This window comes from Camelus ferus, chromosome 33 (assembly GCF_009834535.1).
Source record: "Camelus ferus isolate YT-003-E chromosome 33, BCGSAC_Cfer_1.0, whole genome shotgun sequence".
NCBI classification, from domain to species: domain Eukaryota; kingdom Metazoa; phylum Chordata; class Mammalia; order Artiodactyla; family Camelidae; genus Camelus; species Camelus ferus.
In genome coordinates this window covers 1,853,392-1,871,946 of record NC_045728.1, presented here as the reverse complement: position 1 = coordinate 1,871,946, position 18,555 = coordinate 1,853,392, and the positions used below count along the sequence as shown (strand labels likewise).

Sequence of the window (18,555 nt, the reverse complement as noted above, 5' to 3'; positions counted from 1 at the left end):
CTGTTTTCTCCGTGCAGGGCTGGGGGCTGGTGGGGATCTGGTCCTGTCCCATCACTTGGGGGTGAACCGCAGGACCACAGAAAGGTGGATGTGCATCTTTTTGCATCCTGCGCACCTTTTGGATCCCTTTACAGAAGGGAGTGAATCTTTCGGTAGGGAAAACACACCCATGTAGACACACGTGCGTGGTGTCATTTCCTGAGGTTCAGAAACCCCTGGTGGGAGAGTTCAACAGCTCTCAGACTAAGAACTCCTGCTCTGAATCCAGAAATTGTCTTCCCGGCTCAGGTACAGACAGCCCTGCTTTTCCAAGGCAGTCCCGGACCAGGTGGCTAAGGTGACCCCCAGCAGGTGGACTTCAGACCACCTGTGCGCATGATGGAGTCAGGAGAACCTTAGCCCCGTAGGGGCTTCTTAAGTAGCATGAATTCCCTTAAACTAGTCTGGACCAGGAATTTCAAAGCAACCTCACATCCTGCAGCGCTCAGTGCCGGCTTCTGTCTCTAGAGATTTAGAGGAAGCGAGAGCAAACAGCCAACATATGGAGGGGATGTGACACCACGGGGTTCTATATTTATCCCTATCAATGTCTTTCAGATCAAATTGGCTGAGTTTACAAATCAAAAGCTGATTTCTTTCTTTATCTTTTATTTTTTTTTTTTTTAGCAGCCATCAGCTGCACTACTGCAAATACCCAGGTTCCAGACAGCAAGCTGCAAACCCCAAACGCCCAGCTGTGTGCTTTCTGACTTGAGATCATCACCCGTAAGAGGGTCTGCACGCAGCGCTGAGCTGACGGTGCTGGCGAACAGGCTACGGCGCTCACACCCTGGGGCCCAGCCGGCTGCCGCGGCCACGGCTGCGGGGAAGGACCCCGTCCCATCGTGAGGGGAGGGGCGGGCCTCAGAGGCACACACGGCCCGGCTCAGCGCAGCGCAAGGGCTCATTTTCGTACAACTACGTTCTGGGCTGCGGCTCCTCCTTAATACAAAGCTAAAGGTTACTCCCAGAAAACCCCCTACTTGAATAATTAAGGAGCTATATTCTTCTTTCTATAGACTCATAAACTAATTAATATGTTACATTTCATGCATGTATATTCAAACATACACATATGTTTGGTTTCAACTATCAAATGAGTCTTTTTATTTTTTGGCCAAAACCCCCTCAAAAGCCCTGGAACTTTATTTTGATGATGCTCTGTGTATCTTTTCTTGGTGAACAGTCGATGGTGTTGACCTGAGACATGTTTGCCCAACACGAGGCCCTAAAGGTGGTCTCCACGCTTTAGAGGCTGTTGGCAGCTGACACGTTCCCATGCCACTTTTTAAGCTGGTGAAGTTTAAACTGTTTTCTTGTGTGCATTGCCTTTCCAAGAAAGACCTCATTCTTCGGAGAAGTCTTAGAATCACGGCAAAATTGAGCAGAAAGTACAGAAACCCATATGCCCCCTGCCCGCCCCTCCCACAGCACCGTGTCCCCCACCATCACACTCTCCACCAGAGCAGCACTTGTGTGACAGTCCATGAACCTACGTTGACGCATCACTGTCACCCGAAGCCTACAGTTCATACGAGGGTTCACTTTGGTCTTATACAATCTATAGGGTTTGACCGATGTGTAAGACGTGTACCCACCAGTCACAGGGTCGTACAGCACAGATTCTCTGCCCTGAAGCTCCTCGGGGCTTTGTCTGTTCATTCATCCCTCTCCACTGACCCTTGGCGACCACTGGTCTTAATATATGTCGGCTCTATGTTACCTGTTTTGCTAGTACGTGTACCTCTAGACAGATGGATGACGTGCAGGGAGGGTCACATTCAGTTTATGTAATGTTTTATCGCGTCTCTAATTCCTGCTTGATGATGGATTGATGTGAAGGTCTGAGGGACTCTCCCTTCTGTGTGCGGGACGTGGTACCAAACAGCTGTGACAGCCAGTCCCTAGGTGTCAACCAGAAAGCTGAGGGAAGCGAGGCGCTAGGTTTGCAGGAGTGAGGGAAGTCCCTGCGCAGGAGACACAGCGCCGAGCCCTGCAGGGAGGTGGTGACCTAGGGGCACCGCGACGTCATCGGCTCCCGCCCACCAGCACCCGGCTCGGAGGCTTCAGGAAGCTTGCTCTCATCTCATGGAGCATCCAGCCTGCCCCGCTCCCAGCCTCGGCCCCTGTGTTTGCTGGGCCGTATTCTCATCGACCCATGGAAGCTGTACCTCAGTGAGGGGGGCAGGAAAAAATGCAGGTTTGGGTCCCTCCAGAACTTGCTTTCTGAAAGAGATCTTTTAAATTCACTCATCCTGTCAGATGCTCCTTTCTGCCAGCCGTGCTCTTCTGCGGCCAAAGGAAAGGTCAAGGAGGAAGATACACACGTGTTGAAATGCGTTTATAGCCTCTTATTCTCAGTTGTGAAATTAGAGCCAGTTTCTTAAGCCCCCAGCTGTTCTCACATGGGCTCTGCAGCTGCACCTGCCTTCTTAGAAGAAATGACCCTGAGAAATTGTACCCCTTATCAACCGAATCCTATTTTAAGTGCACAGAGTAGAGCTTTCCGCATACGGGATCTGTGGTGAAGCCTCTAGCGTTTATCATTGTTAAGTCCCCCCTAGAAAAGCAGAGATCTGATTATTCGTTCATTTGCACGATGAGACGTTCTTGTATCAACGATCCTGACTATTAAAAAGTGCTCAAGCTGCCTCGTGGTGTCAGCATTAGTAACCGTGATAGTTAGCAGTTACTGGGAGCCCACGACACGCCGAGGGCTTTGCAGTACTTGCTTCTGTAGCGCTCACGATAACCCTGTAAGGTGGGGTCGTTTTCCTGTTTTAAAGAAGAGGGCTCTGAGGCTTGGAGAAGGGAACTGCCAGCCAGTAGGATCTGCCGCCCCCCCACCACCACCGTGCAGACACGAGGGCCCCGCCCTGGCCACAGCACAGCCAGGGGTAAGCAGTGCGGGGCCACCAGCCACCCTCCCACCGTTTTGCTCCAGCTGAATACCAGGCCCTCTGAAGCTAGTCTAGGTAGGTAATTCAACGGTAATTACTGTCATATTTGGAAAGAATTTTAACACCGGTCATCTCACCCTTTTCCAGCAGCCACCGCTGCGCGGGCTTTGTGTGCCCCCAGCCTGACCCCGCAGCACAGGGCTGCCCAGTGCCCCCTTCAGATGGTTCCTAGGGCCCATCCACCCGCCTGGAGACCCTGGGCTTCCCTTCCGTTTCCCCTGCTTCGTTCTCAGGGCCCCCCCACGCAGCCCCTCACCACACCCTCTGCAGGTAGGAGGAGAGTCGGGGTCTGTTCTGAAGCGGTGCTGGCTGCAGGCGCAGGGCCCCCGGCTGCGGGCAGCTCTCAGGCGGAGCCATGAGGGAGGCGGAGGCGTCCCCAGGGCCATCGGCAGGTGGTGACATCGGATCTCCCAGCGCCACCGCCCACCCCCAGTGTCTCCCGGGAGCACATCGTCTGTAGCCCTGGCCCGACTGCTTTCTCCCTGAGGCCTCAAATCAGTGCCTTGGGCTTCCGAGGGCTGGTAGCAGTCACACCTCGGCTCAGAGTGCCGAGCGCTCTGCTCTACTGCTAGTCAGTGTTTGAGCTAAGGTTTTAAATGATCCTCCCAGCTCTCAAATTCCACAATTCTCTACTCTGTCTTGCCTTGTCTTTTCCTTTTTTTTTTTTTTTTTTTCAGTTTCTGGGGCCCAGTGATTTTTATCTCAGCTGGTCTGCACGCTGTAAAACTATGAAGCAAGGAGACAGCTGTGTCCGCTCCTCTGCGGTAGCCGCAGCTGTCCCCATGACGAGCTCGTGTGGCGTGTGATAAAAACGGCAATCACGGCTGGTGCCATTTTCAGCTGTGAAGATTTTAAAGCCCAGTCCACGAACTCAGAGACTTGGGGTGCCCTTTCCCCGAGGGGCGCTGCTCACGCAGGGCGGTCTGTGCCCTTCGATTCGTCGTGAACTGCGTGCTGAGCTCAGCCCTCGGGAGAGAGTGAGTCTGCTTTGGGGGTTTGGGGGCAGACGTGAGTGTCACGTGTCCACCTGGCTTCATTTCCTGCTTGGACTGTGAGGTTCCATTTAGTGAAACAGCAGTGTTCCTGAAAAGCTGGCTGGGAAACAAATTCTGATGGCTAAATCACACTTCCCCATCGATCCACATTCTTAAATTAAGCATGCATTCCCCTGAGGAAATAATCGGCCCCAAGATTAAATATACATTATACTAACCACTCGATAAACCTTTTAAAATCACTTATTTAAAGAAAGTCTTCTGTTAGGACACTAACAGTGGTATTGTTCAAAGTCAAGAAATAGAAGTATTTTGCTAAAAGCAGTGACCAGAGGTGGCGCTGTCCTGGGAGAAGAGCCACTTGAGGTTGGGTGGGCAAGAGTCCCCCTGACTTTTTTTTTTAGATTAGGATTTGGCCTGCCATTCTGAGCCTGTCCGTCAGTCAGTTGATTCACAAGAAGTTGACAAATTTCAGATTATGTGAACTACTTTTCCAGGCACCTTGAGAGCCCGAGATGTCCAGGACGTGGTCCCTGCCGTCAGAGTCTCAGGTGCACGGGAAAATAAGGCAGTGCGCACGGTGTGAAGAAAGCACCGGAAGGCACGTAATGGCTGCAGGAGCGGTGTGGGGACATTGGGACACCTGGCTTGCTGCCGCTAGCCAGCTTCCCACACGAGAAAATACAGAATTGACCGAAGCCACTAATTCCCAGACTTAGTTATACATGAGAATTTCCTAGTGAAATTATTAACACTCTTCATCCCAGGAGATTCTGATTTCGTAGGTGAGGGTGGGGTCTAACACTCTACATTCAGACAACTATTCCAGGCAGATCGACTGAAATCAGCCTGTGTCCCAGCTCTGTTGACCTTTTTTCCCTTTTTATTTCTTCTAATGTTCTTTGTAAGCTCTCCATTCAAGCGACAAAGCCTCAATCACTTCAGAGCCGGAGCACAAATGCTATTAAAGGAAAACTTCCCTTGAATCATGGACTCTATAAATTCAGGTTTCAGTTTAGAGGGGGGTGTTTTTGTTTTCGTTTTTTGTTCACGTGTGTGAGCATTACCTAAAGAAACCTCATTTCTGGTGATCCAAAGTGTAATTTGTTCTGTGCGCCCTGATTGTCTTTCTCTCCAGCGTTGCTATGCTTGCTTCTAGCTGAGGGAAAACAAGAAAAAAGTATGTGGGAAAAAAGGTGACAATAATGACACTGAAAGCTAAAATATTTAAAGCATTTTACTATATACAAATTACCTTTCATTTGCCTTTTCCAACTTAATCAGAGAGCAGACATAGAAAAAATGTATGAGCAATGATTGTGCTTTTTCTACAACTGTGCTTTTGGTCTGTGGAACATATGACAGTAAGATCACGCTTCATTGGATTTTGCAAGATGGCTTAAGCGTAAACCCTCTCCCTCTGGTAACACTGACCTAGACCCGTGGAGAACATGAACCTTCCCCAGCTCTCAAGCCGTCTAACTTCCTTCCCTACATGAAACCGCCTGATAGTAAGACATTAAACCTCCCATACCCGAGCACACGTGTCCCCTCAAAAGCTGGGTAAGGTTTGATTGCGATTGCCCTACTACTTCCGTCCGTGACAGCGATCCTCTCAACTTCTCCATCTGGGCACTCATGTAGCAGGTACCTCGAAGCTCGGGTCCTGTGAGTCCTACGGAGCTCACACAAGAGCGTGGCCGGACGGCAGAATTAACGCGGACGCGTGGTCTCTCATCGCAGAGAAGAAGAGACCCAGAGAACCCCGCGTCTTGTTGTGTCCTTGCTTTGAAGGTGCGGTGCGCAGCCTCCCGGGAGATCTGAGGTCCTCCCAGTCACTGTTCCAACACTGGAGCTCAGTCCAAAAACAGCTGTCCGGAGCTAATGTATTCCCTCATGCTATGGCACTGTTAATTTATAAATTACACTGGTAATCCGTGCTATTATTAATTTCAGATGGTGTAGGGCAAGCCTAATTAAAATATGACACCAACTGCCACATATATGTACCAAGGACCACCATTTAAAATTAATGGGGATATTAAGTGTGACATGGTCTCGGCGATGTTCTGCACGGTAATTACAGCATTCCAGCAGGGGAGACCTGCCGAGCACAGGCTTGAGGCTGGGTGCAAATAAACAAGGACGACACATAAAAGGCATCACCAACTCTCCATCCAAGCCCCTCCTCCTCATTTCCTTCGCCCTCCCTAAAATCGAGGTTAGTACTTTTCCCCCCAAGGATGCTGAGGAAGCAGTGACAACTGTGGCTCCTGTGACGTGTGGACAGCGCTCGCTGGCTGGGACTGTGAGTCTCTGTGAGCTCCTGCTGGTTGTCCCCCCCCACAGCCGGGACGTTTTGGTCCCATTTCTCACTCATCAGCAGGTGCCTGGTCCTCCCTGTGAATTCAGTGACTCCTGCTCACTCGTGGTGATGGACATCGGCCGTCCTGTAACTCTCCTGTAGGTGGGAGGGGCAGGGAGCTTCTGCACGGAGCAGCTGTGGGTCCCACAGGCCACGAAGATAGCTGGGAAAAGCTCAGGCTGGACCTAGCCCTGGACGGTGGCAGCGACTGGTCATGGCCCAGGCGTGCTGGCAGCGCTGGGCGGGTGGCGGTCCTTCTGTGTCGGAGAGCTGTTGTGTTGTGGGTCATTGTGCTGCTGCTGTCATTATCTTGACAAAAGTGGTGGCCTTAGCGACGTCACAGAGCACACACAGCCCTAGTGTACACACCGCTCACATCATGTCGGGTTCTCACTGTTGTCCTTTCCGTGCTCCAGCACAGCAGATACGGGGAGGGGGCTGTGGAGAGTGGGCAGGCAGCCCCCTGCCCCCCGTTCCGGTCATGCAGGGCCCCTCCTCGCTGCGCCCGAGCCCGGGCTTCCGGGCAGTTACAGGGTCGCTCGCTCAGCAGCAGGTGGGCCGCAGGAGCGTTGCACGTGTGTGGCTCTCGTTTCTTCCTCCAGACAGCCCTGTGAGGTGTTAGGACTGAATGTGAACTGATCCAGGGAAGACGTCTTCCGTTTGCTGGGGACAGTCTCCGCTTCTGCTTCTTGTCCCAGAATAACTGTTAACAGCACCCGCCTCACTCTTACAACTACCCCAGGTCACGTGAGGCGCACCATCGCACCGACCGTCTTCGTTTGACAGAGGAGGCAGGTGTCCCTGGGATGTGCTCAGTTATGTCGTCGTCCGCTCTCCGCAGGGCGGTCAGGCTCGGGGCGACTGGGAGAGAACGGTGGCGCCTGTCCTGTAGGCTGCACTGTCACGGTCCTTCCGTAATCACGGGCTCAGAGCCGGACCTCGGGCTGGACGTCGGGTGGGTAGAGGGTTGCTATTATTACTCACAAGTCTTCAATGAGAGACAGAGTCTCAGGATGGGGACGTGGTCGTGAGACTCGCAGCCTCGTGTTCCGGCTCCTTCCTGCTGCCGTGGGTGCGGGCGGGGTGTGCAGCCCCCCTTGTCGCCTTGTCTTCAGGATCTTGTACCCAACAGCTCCAGCAGCTCGAAGTTTAGAAAGTTGATTTCTGCTGATTTAACTGAGTGTCTAAATCAAAAAACAGAAATTTAAAATTATTTTATTACCATTTCCACTTCCTTTCGTGGCTCCGTGTGTGTGCGTGCATGTGTGGGTGTGCGTGCAAGTGCGTGCGTGTGTGGGTGTGCGTTCGCGTGCAAGTGCGTGCATGTGGGTGTGCGTGCACGTGTGTTTTGCATGCATGTGTGTTTGTTGTGCGCGTGTGTGCACGCTTGCGTGTGTGTGCCTGCACGTGCACATGTGTGTTGCGTGTGTGCGTGTGTGTTGTGCGTGCGTGCGTGGTGTGCATGTGTTTGTTGTGCGTGTGTCTGCGTGCGTGTGCGTGTGCATGTGTGCGCGTGCGCGCGCGATGGCCAGTGTGGCGCTTCCAGCTGACCTGCGGTCTGGGACGCAGTCACCAGCTCTGCATCTCAAGGCTCGGGCTAGGTGACTCCTGAAGACCAGAAAGTTAATATTCACCCAAAGGTGCTTAGCTCAGATCCCGGAGCCTGACTGCTTGGTAAGATCCAGGCCGTGTAAATGTCAGAAATGTGAATCAGTTATGGAGGACTGGTCATTCTCTGGGCATTGCCCTCCTCCAGGTCAGAACAGGAACATTCCAGCTGGTCCCCTGGGGAGCCAAGAAAAGGTGATGGTGGGGGAGGGAGAGGAGACGGCGGAGGGAGGGCAGGCGTCGCTCCCAGGAATCCGGACTTACAAGTGGCAGAATGCTCCACAGACAGAACCAATTCGTGCTTGGTCATCTAACTTTATACCTTTGGTGTTTTTCCTCCTGCTGCACCGCACGCCGGCAGCTGTGGGCTTTGTGAGCGAAGACGAGTACCTGGAGATCCAGGGCATCACGCGGGAGCAGTCGGGGGACTACGAGTGCAGCGCCTCCAACGACGTGGCTGCACCGGTGGTCCGGAGAGTCAAGGTCACGGTGAACTGTAAGTCGTCTCCTGAACCGCCACCCTGCACGTGCGTCAGGGCCGCAGCGGACAGCTGGATCGGGGGTTGGGAACCGGTGCCGCATCGCGGGCCACTGCTGCCTCCAAGAGCAGCGAGTCCAAATGCTAAATTTAAAAATAGATATAAATTGGAACTGAAAGTAATTTAATATAATCCCAAACTTGACTTCCATTCCCGAAAGATCGTTCAGTGACAGTCAGTGCATAATTTATACAACCGTGTCTCTGAATCCCAATTTTCCCCATGCTTTACTCGTAACATCCCCAAGTTTCTCAGCCTCTAGACAGTCAACTCCTTAATAGGGAGGGAAAAAATGAGTATGGAGGAAACATTGTAATTTCTGCACTTATTTTATCTCACGCTTTTCCAATTAGATATGTTGATGGACGTGGTGTACATCCGTACTCGAAGGATAAATAGATGAACAGACACATCATACGCACATTAGAGGGCGTATCTCTAGACTTGAGTTTTGCTAATAAAGGACCCGCACCCTCCTTTACCATCCAGACTCTCTCCGACCTCGTCCTGCTCGGCCCTCCCCGCTGCTCACGCTGCCCCCTCTGGGTTCCCCACTCTGTACACAGACTCGGTTCTCTAAGATGCTCTGAAAGTTTTCCCTGCTGTGCCTGTGCCGGGAAGGCTTAGGACAGAATAGAACCCGGGAACTACACCAGCAGCGAAGCAGCCTTTGTCCTTCGAAACGTGGGAGAGGTGGAGGCAGAGGAAGAGTGCTGTGTTCTGGGGATTGCCCGTTCTTGACTCATATTGTGGTTTCTCTTACAATTTGAACCTAATTAACGCACAACACTCTAAGAGCAAGGAAACCTGTATGTCAACACTAACACTGTTTGTACCCAAATACGATTTCGTTTCAAAACGACGTAGGGTGACTTACAGTTAATAAAGACAAACCTAAAGAGTAAGGAAATGTAACAAAGGGAAAACCCATGTAGGGACTATGTGAGATCGAGGGGTGAGTCGGCACACGGTGCATAGACCAGGAGGTGGTCAGACGTGGGTCCAGGACATGGCGTCGAGTTTCTAAAGCAGAGAGGGGAAACATCGTCTGGTTTGACGTTTATGTCCAGAAGACAGAAGCAAATTAGTTGCTTGGGAGAAACACTGCTTCTTCTGGTACTGAGACCCCAAAAGAATTTCAGTTCACGGTCCCCACGAAGCGAGCGCAGCAGCCTCAGGTGCACCATTGCTGCGCTAAATAGAACCGCAGGTGCTCATGGCTGTTTTCCACAATGGGCATCGGTGCGCACTGCTGGAGCTGCCCAGGGTGGTTTGGCAAAGACCTGAGAGGGACGCAGGCCAAGTGCATCGGTCTGCTTTGGTCTGGCTTGATTCTGGGACCCAGCTTGGAATACCTAGAAGAAGGGCTGAGCTGTAAATCCTTCAGGCAATTCCCCATGAATGTTATTTCTTGCAACTGAGCTTTGGATAGGAATTGAATGGTTCCAGGTCGTGTGCGCTGGCTGGAACCGGGCTGCAGAAACTCTGTAAGGCTGCTGAAAGGTGCTGACTGTCACTCCGCGTGGTGTGTGTAGGGTTGGCAGCACCCTGGGAAAGTTGAAGAGCTTAATCAGGAAATCCGCCGGAGCCCCTGGTCTTTCAGGCCGTGCGCAGGGGAACGGGAGCAGTGCCTGCAAGGAAGGCACAGCTCAGCCCTGGAACAGCAGTGAATGGGTTCACGCTCCCGCACAGCGCGGACAGCAGAGGCAGAGAGCAGGGAGTGGAAAACGAGGTTGGTGAACGAGGCAGCCTGCCTCACTTCAGATGCATTTTGAGATGTTCTGCGCCGTCTTCTTCCCTGCAGATCCACCATACATCTCAGAGGCCAAGGGTACAGGCGTCCCCGTGGGACAGAAGGGGACACTGCAGTGTGAAGCCTCCGCAGTCCCCTCGGCAGAGTTCCAGTGGTACAAGGACGACAAGAGGTAGGACCCCCCCCACCGCCTCCCCCCAGGAAAACTGGACCCCCCCCTCACTTCCCCCCAGGATGAGGGAGCTTTTCCAGGCTCCTCATTCCAGATGGATGCAAATGAATTCCTGCAAATTCCTCTTCCAAATTCCTCCTAGGAGGGGGACGCTAAATACAAACAAGTCTTTTCTTCATATTAATGAATTTCAGCTATTTTTTTATTTATTTGTTTTTATTGAAGTACAGTTAGTTTACAATGTTGTGTTAATATCTGGGGTACAGCATAGTGATTAAGTTACACGTATATATATTCCTTTTCACATTCTTTTTCGTCATAGGCCATTACAAGGTATGAATATGGCTCCCCTGCTGTACAGGAGGACCTTGTTGTTTATCTATTTTATATATAGTAGTTAGTATCTGCAAATCCTCAACCCCCAATTTCTCCCTCTCCCCTCCTCCCCCCGGAACCATAAGTTTGTTTTCTGTGTCTGTGCGGCTGTTTCTATTCTGCCGTGTTTTAAAGTTGCCACACAGAACTATTACTCACCAACCAACAAGCCTGAGAAAAGCTATCGTAGGAAAGCAGAGTCTCACAGGAAGGGCCCCCGGAGCGCGGAAGCCTGTGACCGAGTTAGAGGTGCAGAGCCCACGCACTCTGCCTGCGGCTAGTTTTAACAGAGTCTCGGGTCTCAGGAATGCTCAGGGCGGCTACCACGCTGAGTGATGCTCAGGGCCTCCAGTTCTGCTCCAGACACTCTCCATGGCCGTGGGGCCAAGTGCCCTGACCCCAGGGAGCCCTCCCTGTGTGTCCAGATAGAACCTTCCCTGCAGGAGAAACGAGAGGGGCCTCCCCCACCCTCCCCATCGTGGCCGCCGTGTCAGGATGGAGGGTCATTGCCAGGAGTTACCCGACGGCACGTTAGCTCAGGGTTCAGCGGCTCAGCACGGCCAGGCCACACGGCCTTCACTGTTGTCAAAGAGCTGTTTTAAGGTGGTTGAGCGGCAAATAAGCGTGCAAGAGCTGTCCACGGTCAGAACACTTCCACAGAAATGGGGAGGGGGCAACCCGAAAGTCCTGTGGTGTATGTGGGGCAGAGAAGGAGGAAGGAGTTAAGGAGCTGAGAAGCTGGGGGAAAAGAGCAACAAAGAGGGTACTTACTTGTGGGCAAGAGAGCAGGCGAGCAATTGCGGGCCAGGATCCAGGCCGGGAACCAGGCCGGGATCCAGGCCAAGAGACCCAGGCCGGGACCCAAGCTGGGAGACCCAGGCCAGGACCCAGCCCGAGAGACCCAGGCCGGGAGACCCAGGCCAGTCTGCTGCCCACACGACTCAGAACGTCTCCAGGGCTTTGGGATTCTTTCCTGAAGAGGCCAGTCAGATACCAAGACCTTCCAGTCTCTGAAATGTCATTTAGAACCAAGTCACTTAGACACATTGTTGCTGAAGTGTGTGAATTGAGTCTTGGGTGAAGTAGAGTTTTGGGTAAAGTAGTAAAGAAACTGCTTTACTTGCTCTGTCAGACAAAGGAGACCACAGGAGGCCAGCGCCTTTGGAGCTGCGTGTCCACCAGGGGGGAGGGTGGAGAAGTTTCACGGGAAGGGCCTGGGGTGCGGAGCAGGTGATGAGGACCAAACGGTGCGGGTTTTGCGTTCTTCCTGTCCCGGAAGTCCACGCAGATGCAGTTGTGTCTGCGGCATGGAAGTCTCGCGATGGGTTTGTGGTTCCTAGAGCTCAGGTGGCTCTTAGATTATGACCTTCTTCCTAGAACGAAGGAGGCTGGGGTGGGGGAGTGAGAGTGAGTGTAGCGGGAAGGCTGGGGGCTCTTCAGCACGAACGCAGCTGAGCAAGTTAAACAGAGATGGGGGCTTGCCAGAGGAAAAGAAACGAGCGGCAAGAATCCCAAGTCAGAGTGACTTAGCGGCGTCAGTGTCGGGGAAGCCATTTTGGAACAGAGGTGCGTTACTGCTTCAGTGTGACCTGCTGCGTCTTGTCCTCAGCATTCCAAGCGAGAAGCAGCTCTTTTCCATTTTTAAGCACAAATTCTGGCAGCAACGTAGCTGGGCTGTGTGCATCCAGCCCACTTCATAGATGGAAGCACTGAGGCAGGATGAGGTGAGAAGAAATAGCTGGCTTTCCTCCTTTTTCCCAAGAATTCAGGATCAGGGAGAAGGGACTAATATTTTCCAAATAAATAAACATGGTTGCCTTTCTTTGAAATCCTGCTTCTTTCTTTCTTCCTTTTTATTCTGATAAGAAACTGAGGCGTGAAGTTCCAGTATCAGGAAAAAAAAAAAAAAAAAAAAAAAGCCCAAAACAAAAGTCTCCTGGGCTGCAGGGTAGATTCTTGGACTTTCAGGTGTCCAGGTCTCCATGGAGGTCAGTCAGTTGCACTGTATTTTCCTAGTCTTTACAGGATGGAAAATGCAAGCAACCTGTAGGGGAAACAAGATCTTAAAGTATGTGGAGGAAGAAGCCTGGCCCTTGGGCCAAAGCAGCCAAGGTGGGAGCGGCTGCTGCGTCTGGGGCGGGGCTGAGGCTCCAGCAGGAGGAGGGGGCCGGTGTGGCCCGCGAGGCCTTCAGAGTCCCAGCCTCAGGCAGCTCCCGTTCCTCCTTTGAGTCCTTCTCACAGCAGCTTTAGTTGATTCTGCTCAGTTTTCCATCTGATGCTCACTTACTCGTTTCCAGTGTTCTCCCACCGAATGGAGTTGTCTGTGTTCTAAAGTCTTGTTGGGGCCTGTCCTTCCCGGCCCACTGAGGCTAGCGGGGTCACCTCCGCCAGGCAGGTCTCCCACGGCAGACTGCGCCTGCCAGGGGGAAGATCAGCCTTAACTGAGCTCACATTCCCGGTGAGATGAGCAGAGTCCTGAGGCCAATCAGAGGGGCCTGAGGGATGGGGACAGGCAGTTTTCTCAGGAGGTAGAGTGGAAGTCCCTCTTGACCGTGACCTAGACACTCAGTGCCGGCCACTGGGCATCTGAGGGAGAGGAAAGGGAACACTGGACGTAACGACAGCCACCCATCCCCGGGACTCAGGCCATTGGAAAGCCTGCTGGTTCCTTAAGAAACTGCAGCCTGGCAGGAGCGTGGGACAGGGAGTGTGTGACCACACGGAGTGACACCCCAGCAGCTGCCATGTGCCACCAAGGACCACCTGCCGCCCTACGTGCTTTCAGCTAAAGATGTTTCAGAGCTGTCGGGCTGCACCTGTGCCGGGTGAGTGTCTCTCCCCACCGCGGAGCTGAAATCTAATTCACAGCTTGGGTCTGATGTGAAGGCTTCCTCCCCAGCCCAGGGATGGCATTAAAAATGGCAAAAGGGATCAATAAGCCAATTGAGCTCGTGGAAGCCTCCAGGCAGGTGGGCGGTAGGGCGCCTCTATGGGACCAGCGTCTACATAACAAGCTGGAAATAGAAGTACCGGGGCCTCAGGCCACACAGCTGGTTGCCTCACTCCGTTGGGACAGTGCTCACGTTTGAATGAAATCCGTGGACTCAGGCCAGTGCACTGCCCCTTGCTTACGAGCGAGAAAGGCTCCCGGAGGAGAATCTCCATCAGGGAAGGCAGGGCGAGCTCCTGCAACCCCCTCTGACCTCCCTGGAGTCCGGCGTGGGCTGAGGACTGAAGCCAGAGCCAGGGCTTCTCTTCTGATCACGGCGTCCCAAGGTTTTGGCAACGGGGAGAGCGCCCCGTCATCCAGCAGAGACAACACCCTCGGAGAAGACAAAGCAGCTGCCGTCTCTGCCGAAAACATACTGTGGCCCAGGGATGGGCAGGGGGTTGTCAAGCCTGACGCCACAGAAATAGATTGCGTGGAAGAACATTTTATGCTCTACAAAGCGTTTTCCATCACGGTCCTGCTGGGCTCCTCTTTCTATGTCGGCCTTGAATGTCGTCTTTCTCGGTCTGACGGCTCCGATACCAGCCATTCGCCCCAATCTGTGTCCCTGCGCCTGGCCCAGGATGCGCCCGACCTTGACGTACGTGACTGTCCACGCATCCCGCGCCAGCCGGGCCCGACACGGGCTGTGACTGGGGTCCCTGAGGTCTTCCACTCGGCAGCATGATTCTCCCCACCAGCATTTGTCTTTCCTGGAGCGTAGACTCGGCTCCTGGGCGAGGAAGACTGATTACTTCAGGGAAAGGAAAAGGTTGGCGTAAAGCCCGTCCCCCAAAACAGGGCAGTCCGGAGTTTTTCTGAAAAGAGAGGAGCTGGTCTCATGAATTCCATGCAGATGTGCAGTTTCAGCAAGAATTGCCGCTCACAGCCCCCAGAGATGGGGCTGTGCTTCCCCCCCCCCCCCGCCCCGGAGCAGAGGCCTCCTTTCTCCTCCATCTGCCGCGTGACGCCATCTGTGCGGTTGCTAAGTCCACCTGGCTGTCTCCCCACAGACCAGCCGTGGCCCCGACCATCGGCCCTTGTGGCACACGGGACTCTGCCCAGGGATGCTGGGGGACACTGCCCTGGCCTCGGAGAGCCAAGCCCGTCCCTCTCAGGGTGAGCTGCCATAGTACTCCGGGCAGGTCACCTCTCCTGGCCCCACAGAGTCCGTGATGTAAAAATGGGCCCTGATTCTTCTACCCGAATCACAGCCACAAATAAGGTGTTGCTTGTAGAACGCCTCAAGTCCTTCAAGGACGATTTGTTGACCCAGGTGCTTGGAAAACACTGTGCTTTCAAACCCCTTAGGTTTTCTTTCTCTTTGAAGACTGGCTGTTTCGTTTCCACGGCCGTCACCTTCCTCATCATCACCATCGACGTCCGTTACGTCCACGCCTTCTGAGCACCACTGCGAGCACCGCGTGGCGCTGAAAGGCAGACGGCTGCCCCGGTGTACTTGTGGGCGGCACCTGCCTGCAGAGAGCTTAGATTTCTGTACGGAGAGATGGATGTCGGGGCTGTGCCAGGAGTGTCCCCAGGCTCATGCGTACAACAGACACGCAACTGTGTGTGTCATGTGGCGAGCTCCCTGTGTGGCAGGGTGGGGAAACAAAAAATAGTGTTTGTAATGATGTCAGGAAGGGGGCAGAGAGAAGGCCAGAAGTCCAGAGTCTGTCTCCTTCCTTGTGAGAAAACCATGGATAATCATCCCCTGTCCCCCCGTTTTCTTGTCTGTCTCAGGCTGGTTGAAGGGAGGAAGGGGGTCAAAGTGGAAAACAGACCTTTCCTCTCGAAGCTCATCTTCTTCAACGTCTCCGAGCACGACTACGGGAACTACACTTGCGTGGCCTCCAACAAGCTGGGCCACACCAACGCCAGCATCACGCTGTTCGGTGAGGCTGAGCCCGGAGCCGGGCGCAGGGGGAGGGGCCGGGCAGGGGGAGGGGCCGGGGGAGAGTGGGGAGGAGCTGGGCACCGGGAGCCAGGGAGGAAGACCGAGGAGGGGGTGGGGGAGGACCAGTCCATGTGTGAACGTAGACACAGGGAGAGGGGAACACGTGGAAAAGAATGGGTTTTATTCTGAGAGGAGACATCCGGAGACAGGAGAGAACTATCTGGGGACACATGAGGTGACCCTGCAGCTTCCCCGGTCAGTATGTCCTGAACCGACCGTGGGGGTTACCACCGGATCTAATAGGGACCAGAAACAGGTGCTGTTTCAACCCTGGATCCCTGATGAGTGTAAAATGTCCCCGTTTCTGAGACCTTTTCTGGCCACTGGGACATAAGAGAAACTGAATTATATTCATAAAAGTAGACTCGTGGGCCTTGGGATCCTGAAAAACACTCGTGTCAGAGGGAGAATTCACACAGAAAATGGGCGCTTCCCCGGTTCTCCGTCTGCGTCCAGGGGTGTCAGCGGGCTGGACTACGATGCTGTCTGTCCACGCGAGCCGCCATCCTGACAGAAGTCACATAACCATTCATGCATTCATTCATTCAGTCATTACTTATCGAGGGACTAGCGTGTTCGAGGCAAGGTGCTCTGCCTCCATGACACATCCCGCGGCTGTGCTGGTGCCGGAAACTCGCGAGGGAAGTGACATTGAAGCTGCCCGGAGGGCCCACGGCCGGCACTTCTGTGGGTAGAACACTTGCCGGCAAGTGAGTCTGGACGCCCGTCTGCGCCACCGGCGTCTGTGATGGCTTTCATCCCGGGATGGGTGCGGGGTCTCCCCTCAGCCCGTGGGGTTGATCTCTGGCAGTTTCAGGGGCCAATCCCTCAAGGCCACAGGAGTTCCGTTAGCTGGGAATCTTTCAAATCTGTTCCCCTGGTCGCCCACGTCAGCCAGCATGCGTGGCATGGGGGGAAGCTGAGGAGGTGAGCAGGTGATTGGCAAGAACTTAGATCCATTTATTCTGAGGACTCCCGGTCGTTCCAGAGCTGTGAGCACCCCGCGCTCACCCCACCCCGCGGATGCCGCAGCACGGCGGGTCCAGGCCCAGCCTGCCCCCAGTGGCCACCTCTGCTTCCAAGTCCCATTCTGCCCCACTTTTCCCCAGCACGGAAACAAAGCCCAGCTTCACCCAACAGGGCTGGGACAGGGGGTGGTGCTGCCCTCGACCCCAGAGCTGGTGGATCCGACCGGGCAGAGCTGTGACTAGAGTGAGGGATCTGTCTGACGGCTCCCGCGCGGGCACAGTCATAATTGCCCCTCGCATTTGTCAAGACTTCGGGCTTTCTGGCAGATGTCTGTCTGCAGGAGCAGAGAGCCAGGATTAGAAAGGGGCGGCCCCCTCGTCCGTTCGCCTTGCAGATCCAAGGCTCTGGCCCGCTTCCCTGACCTCCACCCACCGCCTTCCTCCTGCTTGGAAACCGTCTCCCTCCTCCGCTGACCTCTTTGCTCTTCCGAATCAGATGCACGGAGCAGCTTCGCGCTGGCTTTATCACTGCTGTCTAATGCCCTGGCCTCGTCCCCTGAGCCGTCTTATGATGAGAAGAGGGAGCAGAGCAAACTTTCAGAGGGAAATCGCTGGCGTTTGTGGCAGGCGAGCCAGTGAAGCGTGTGTCATAAATCTGCTCCTCTGGGCAGCCCCACGTGGGCCACGCAGACCTCTACCCCCCCACATGGTCTATCAGCACCCACCTCGGGCCGTTCCTGCCAGCGTTCTGGGCCCCAGGGCTCTCCAAAGACACGTGTTAGAAAGTGATAGTAGGTTTGCATGGGAGCTTAGAAAGACTGGGTCAGACGAAGGCGGGTGGGGTCCACGCCGGGACGCTCTCTGGGCCTCAGAGCCCTTAGGTGCTAAATCCCTGAGAGGGAGGAAGAGTTTGGAGAACTTTCCAAATTTAATCAAACAGAAACCAGGTTTTTGGCCTCCTTTGAGAGAGCGTTTCCGAGGAGCCGTCACAGCGATGCCGCCTGGGTGACAGGTGCCACCGAGCTAGAGAAACCCCCGGGTGAGCAGACAGGCCTCCCGCCCCGCTGGCTCTCGCTACGGCTGGTCCAGGCATCGCAGCCCCTAAACTCCTTATCGACGGACGCCACCCGCTATCAGAAAGGACAAATACACACGTGTTAGGGAGCCCCCTACCGTCATCTCCCAGTGTCGGAAGACCCTCCACCCAGAGCCAGCCAGCCGAGTGGGGCAGAGCAGAAAGCAGCCTGCGCTTCATTCGAATACGCGAGCTTTGTGGCAAAGTTATTCCCCCGCAGCACCAGAGAGCCAGCCAAACTGTCATCATCTCCCACCACCCTGCCCATGCGGTGCCGCCACATGACCTAACGTTGAAAAGTGAGGGATGCTGGTGCCAGAAGACCCGTCGTGGTCCGTATCCTGGAGGTACTTAAGTCACACGGGGCAGGGGTGGTCCTTCCCGTCAGGAACCGCTAGGTTTTGAGCACCTGGTCCCTAAGATCGCAGAGACTGCCGGAGACCAGTAGAGCCCTGCCCTGTGATCTGTGATCCGAGTCACAGAGCTTCCGGGGCGTCCTGCTCCATCCAGGATGCCGCGAGATCAGAAATTCCTGAGCTTGGTCTCCCAGTGTGAGACAAGGTGGGTCGTGGATGTGACACACGTCTTGTCTGGAAGGGGACTTTGTCCCTTGATTACCAAATCAGGACCCTGACTCAGCACCAGCCAAGGGGTCAGTCCTCCCGCGCTGAGCGCGCTCCGGCGACCAGCTCCCTCGCCTTCCAACCACAAGTGCCGCCACTCGCACCGAGCACTCAGCATCCCGCACGCTGCATCTCAT

At 54.2% G+C, this 18,555-nt stretch overlaps 1 protein-coding gene across 6 annotated transcripts in view; it reads left to right on the top strand.

Moving 5' to 3' along the window:
* The window catches only part of NTM (neurotrimin), an 820,661-nt gene that overhangs the window by 790,805 nt on the left and 11,301 nt on the right, over nt 1-18,555 (top strand). For 4 of the 6 annotated variants that reach the window (XM_032472417.1, XM_032472419.1, XM_032472420.1 and 1 more), the window contains 2 exons: nt 8,329-8,463; nt 10,311-10,431. In XM_032472417.1, the coding sequence (XP_032328308.1) occupies nt 8,329-8,463; nt 10,311-10,431 (256 nt within the window). Of the gene's footprint in view, nt 1-8,328; nt 8,464-10,310; nt 10,432-15,538; nt 15,691-18,555 lie in introns of all 6 variants that reach the window. The other 2 variants (XM_032472422.1, XM_032472421.1) reach the window with 1 other exon arrangement.